General features: G+C 37.4%; 1 protein-coding gene across 1 annotated transcript; it reads left to right on the forward strand.

The window, feature by feature from the left end:
• Positions 1–301: 301 nt before the first annotated feature.
• Positions 302–3,758, forward strand: MRPL39 (mitochondrial ribosomal protein L39; the record flags this gene model as incomplete). Its single annotated transcript, XM_010286215.1, has 5 exons — positions 302–508; positions 857–996; positions 1,502–1,601; positions 2,250–2,317; positions 3,646–3,758. Coding segments are annotated over 5 exons (628 nt in total), but the record flags the coding sequence as incomplete, so codon positions are not given.
• Positions 3,759–4,286: the final 528 nt, after the last annotated feature.

Raw genomic sequence — 4,286 nt, forward strand, 5'->3', positions numbered from 1 at the left:
GCAGGTGCGGTGGCATAGAGTGGGCGCGGTCCGTAGGGGCGTTTGGCCTGTCTGAGAGAAGGGCCTTTGCAGCCAGAGAACGTCATTAAGATGCCGTTGCTTCCGAGTTTTCTGTTGTGACTTCATGCAGGCATTGCAGGGACCAAGAATGGACAGGCAGTGAGAGCTGCTGAAGTGTTCACCTTACGCGTGTTGAGACAGACACATGGATTAGCAGTGCAGTGACATGTCTTCCTTTCCGTAGAAACAAAGAGGCTGTAAAAACTCCTTAATGCTTATTTTAGATCATTCCTTTTATCAGGGTTCATCTCCACACCGACTGTTTCTCGAATGACATCAGATGAAGTGATTGAGATGCGTAATGAGCTCTTTACCAAGGAGAAAGAGAGACAGCTATCTCTGTATCCACGAATTGAGAAAATTGAAGTAAAATACACTGGAAAATCTCACCCTGGCAGCGTGTTTGTAATGAACAAAGCTTTGTCTACTCCATACAATTGTGCCATGCGTAAGTGAATGGACTTTTAAACTAATGTGCCGTTCGTGATGAAAATTGCACTGCCAATTGCAGTACTTGTCATGCAAATCTGAAATGTTACTATTATTGACATTTTATTGACCAAGGTAACAGACAAACAGTCAGAATATTTGTAGTTGGTATGTTTAAAATACTTTTGTACTAAAATACATCAGCAGAAACAGAGTTAATTTTTGGAGGCCCTATTAACACCTCATCTTTCCAAGTCATTTACAAAAGTGAGACTTCCAGTTTGTTGTTACAAATGCGGAGGTCTAAAACTGCTGACTCTGAAGAGTATGGCTAATAACTATGTAATATATTTTTCATTTTCTTTAGACTTAAGTGAATGGCATTGCAAGAAATCCGTTCTAGCTCTTGTGGATGGTGAAGTCTGGGATATGTACAGACCCTTGACCAAATCATGTGAAATTCAGTTCCTTACTTTCAAAGATGAAGATCCAGAGGAAGTAAACAAGGTAAGTCTGCATCTTGTCCCATTGTAGGTGAGCCTGATTATGACCACTCGATTCTGTATGCCCCTTTCAGTTCCATGTCTGTCTGCTTTCTTGAACTTTGTCGTGAAAGTTCAGATATTTTTCACAGTTGGCATATCATGGTTATTGTTAGTTGGACCAGGATGTGGGCTAGGTGATGTGCAGGCATCCCTTTCAAGCTATGCTGTATTATTCTATAATTTCGGATATCAAATGATACCAGATATTCCATAATACCAAATACCTCAAGGGAAACATCTGGCTTGCATTTTAAGTACAGTTTTGATTTTTTTGATTGATTCTATATGGAGAATAATCTACAAGTAGAAGTTTAAATAGTAAAGAAGGTAATGCTTGGGTTGACAGGCAGGTTTGTACCTAATTCAGTTAAATGTCGGTGTTCTTTTGGAATAAATGGCTGATGTTCATCTGGTATGGGTTGTTAGCTTCTCGGTAATAAATCTGTGTTTTGAAATTCTCTTTATAGGCCTATTGGCGTTCCTGTGCCATGATCATGGCGTGTGTGTTAAAGCGAGCGTTCAAAGATGAGTACTCAGTGAATCTGATTAAATGTCTAGAAGTGCCAGGTGATATAAGTGTTTTATATTGATTGTCTTTTGTTTTGGTGCTTCTTAAGTGAGTGTCTAATAGTGTTACCAAAAAAATCAGAGGCTCCTTTTCCAATGATTTAAGGTACTTATTAATCCGTGTATTACATGTATTGTGGTTGTAGCCTTTAATTTGTAGCAATCGCACTGAAAACGATTTTGTTATCAAAGTACAGAAGACTGGTTTGCGTGGCACATGGGTTTCAGAGCACTTAGGATTTCATAGGTTAAGTTAGCAATTTAAGGACATAACCTTTTTGTTGTGAAGTTACATGAGTAAGGTATTTAGAAGATACGATGTGTTTCTGTGAAATTTGCCCTAATAACTACATAACCTTGTGAGCACTGGAGTTACTAAAAATTAGGATGTATACATCAAGTTGGAAGATTACTGAAGTACAAGCAGGGTTAGTTACAACTTTTGCTCATCTGTGACCTGATACAGGATTAATCTGCCATTTGACTGTATAATCACAGCTGAAAATTTATATGTTATAATGGATTTCTTGAGATAATTTTGTTTTTCTTTTAATTCATTTTGATAAATTTATAAGTGTACATTATGGCAATGCAATAGGTTCATTGTCACAAACATTAATATTTTTCTCTTTGGAATTGGAATTGCAGTGATCTCTGGAGCTTTCTGTTATGATGTAATTTTGGACAATAGACTGAATGACTGGAAACCAACAAATGTAAGCAAAATAACTTCCTCCTCGAAACGTTATAAAGCTTGGAGCCTTGTCCACTGGTTCTTTTCTAATGGGGGAGAGGGGCCAGTAAGGTTTTTTTTTCCCCTTTTCATAGGGTATATCTACAGTAATGTTTTATATTGGATCAGTAGTACTCTTTGGAAATCAATCACTGCATTTACCACATACTGGCTTTCATGGCAGAGTGGTCTCTCAGCACACAAACTGGGTTCCTTTCAGATGAAATTAAACCTAGAGATGTCCTCCAAATGCTTACAGGTTTTTAGGTGTATGGGGATAGAGTAGTTCTAGTCTGAAATACAATTCTAAAAACAGTTGGCATGGCTGTTGAGCACTCAGTGCCATCTTTGTTACTATACAGGTCTGCTCCTACTCAGCTGCTCTTGTCTGGTAGTGTAGATGCAGCCATAGCCCTTTGTGTGAATAGAGCACTCTGAAAATAAAATGTATGTAATATGTGTGTTTTCACCTAGTGGTTTACAGCGTAATCAGGTTATTGTTGTAAAAGAACCGTGAGCATGTTTCGCTGAAGCTTTCCTTAGTAGCTTCCTTATATTTCATGCTCTTCAGTAAATCTAGTCATCTGCAGACCTTTAAGTCTCATAAGCATTTAGTAGCTGGTGTGGTCACAAATGTTTCACATGTCTGGTGCCTATTTTTGTTCTCATGCCCAATTATTAGCAGAAGTGTGTATGGCTAGCAAAGCAACGTTGGAAGGATGCAGAATTTTTTTCAGTGTGTTCTTGTAGTTGAAGTAACTTAGTTTGAAATATTTTCTCAGTGACATTATAAATGTAATTTCTCCTAATAACAATTTCTTTCTTATTGACAAATCTGAGTATGCAGAGTTTTGGATTCTGGTCCAAGGTGATCAATGTCTATTTATTAATTACTCAGTACTTTTTATTTTGGATTCCATCAGAACAGGGGTCACTTATAAGTGGAATCATGACTCTGGGAAACAGGATCCACAGATGAATATTTACCAGTAGCAAGACTGTATGTGTATATATCATGTTGGGAAAACCTGGGAAGTTTAACTTCAATTAATATATATTGTTTCAGATGGAAAAAAGCCTATTGATTTCACTGGGCATCAAATCAGTCCATTCAAACATCAATGATCTGTAGCAATCTGTTGTTGATAAATAGTAAGAGTTACAATCCTACAGCAATATTATTATATTTAGGGTTTACAGTAGATGATCGTTATTGTTTTGACTAATATTTAGTATTTCATGTGCTTTGTCTGTTCACCACAGCTGTGGAAGAGTGGTGACAGTTCTATATGTGTCAATTCTTTTTTTTAGGACAACTTCCGTTCTCTTACAAGGGATGCCAGAAAGCTAATTGATAAAGACCTGCCATTTGAAACACTGCATGTTGAAGCAAAGGTAGCACGTGAAATGTTTCAGCATAACAGGTAAGTGTCTGAATTTGCCTCTTTTTTTGAAAGGCAATTAGAAATTAATTTGAATCTCTGCTTGTTTTTATAAATCTAAAATAGGATGCGACAGGTGAAGTAAGAAGGTACTTCTCCCACTACTCTGAGTGAACATGCCTCCATTCTCTTTGTCACTCTACCTTATTTAATTTTTAATGTTCTCTCCAGAGGCCAACACCAGGCACCTTTACTGGATGTAGTTTTCTGACAAATGGAAAGACTGTAAACTTTTTAATTTGATAGTGAGCTTCAGGATTTCTCTACTTTTAAGTTGAAGCTCTGGTGGTTAGACTTGGCATGCTAGTTGCTCTCAGCCCTTGCTGAAAGGCTTTCATATTCAAAGAAATGTAGATTTTCATATCTTGGTATCTTCAAATGAAGATTTGATAAAATGCAGTTTTTGAGCTCTGCAGGGGGAAAATGGGTAAAATACTCTGGCCTGTGCTGTAAAAGAAGGCTTTTTCAAAACACTCCCGTCTTCACAGAATCACTAAGGTTGGAAAGGAC

The sequence above is a fragment of the Phaethon lepturus genome, unplaced genomic scaffold, assembly GCF_000687285.1.
Source record: "Phaethon lepturus isolate BGI_N335 unplaced genomic scaffold, ASM68728v1 Scaffold55984, whole genome shotgun sequence".
Taxonomy (NCBI): Eukaryota; Metazoa; Chordata; class Aves; order Phaethontiformes; family Phaethontidae; genus Phaethon; species Phaethon lepturus.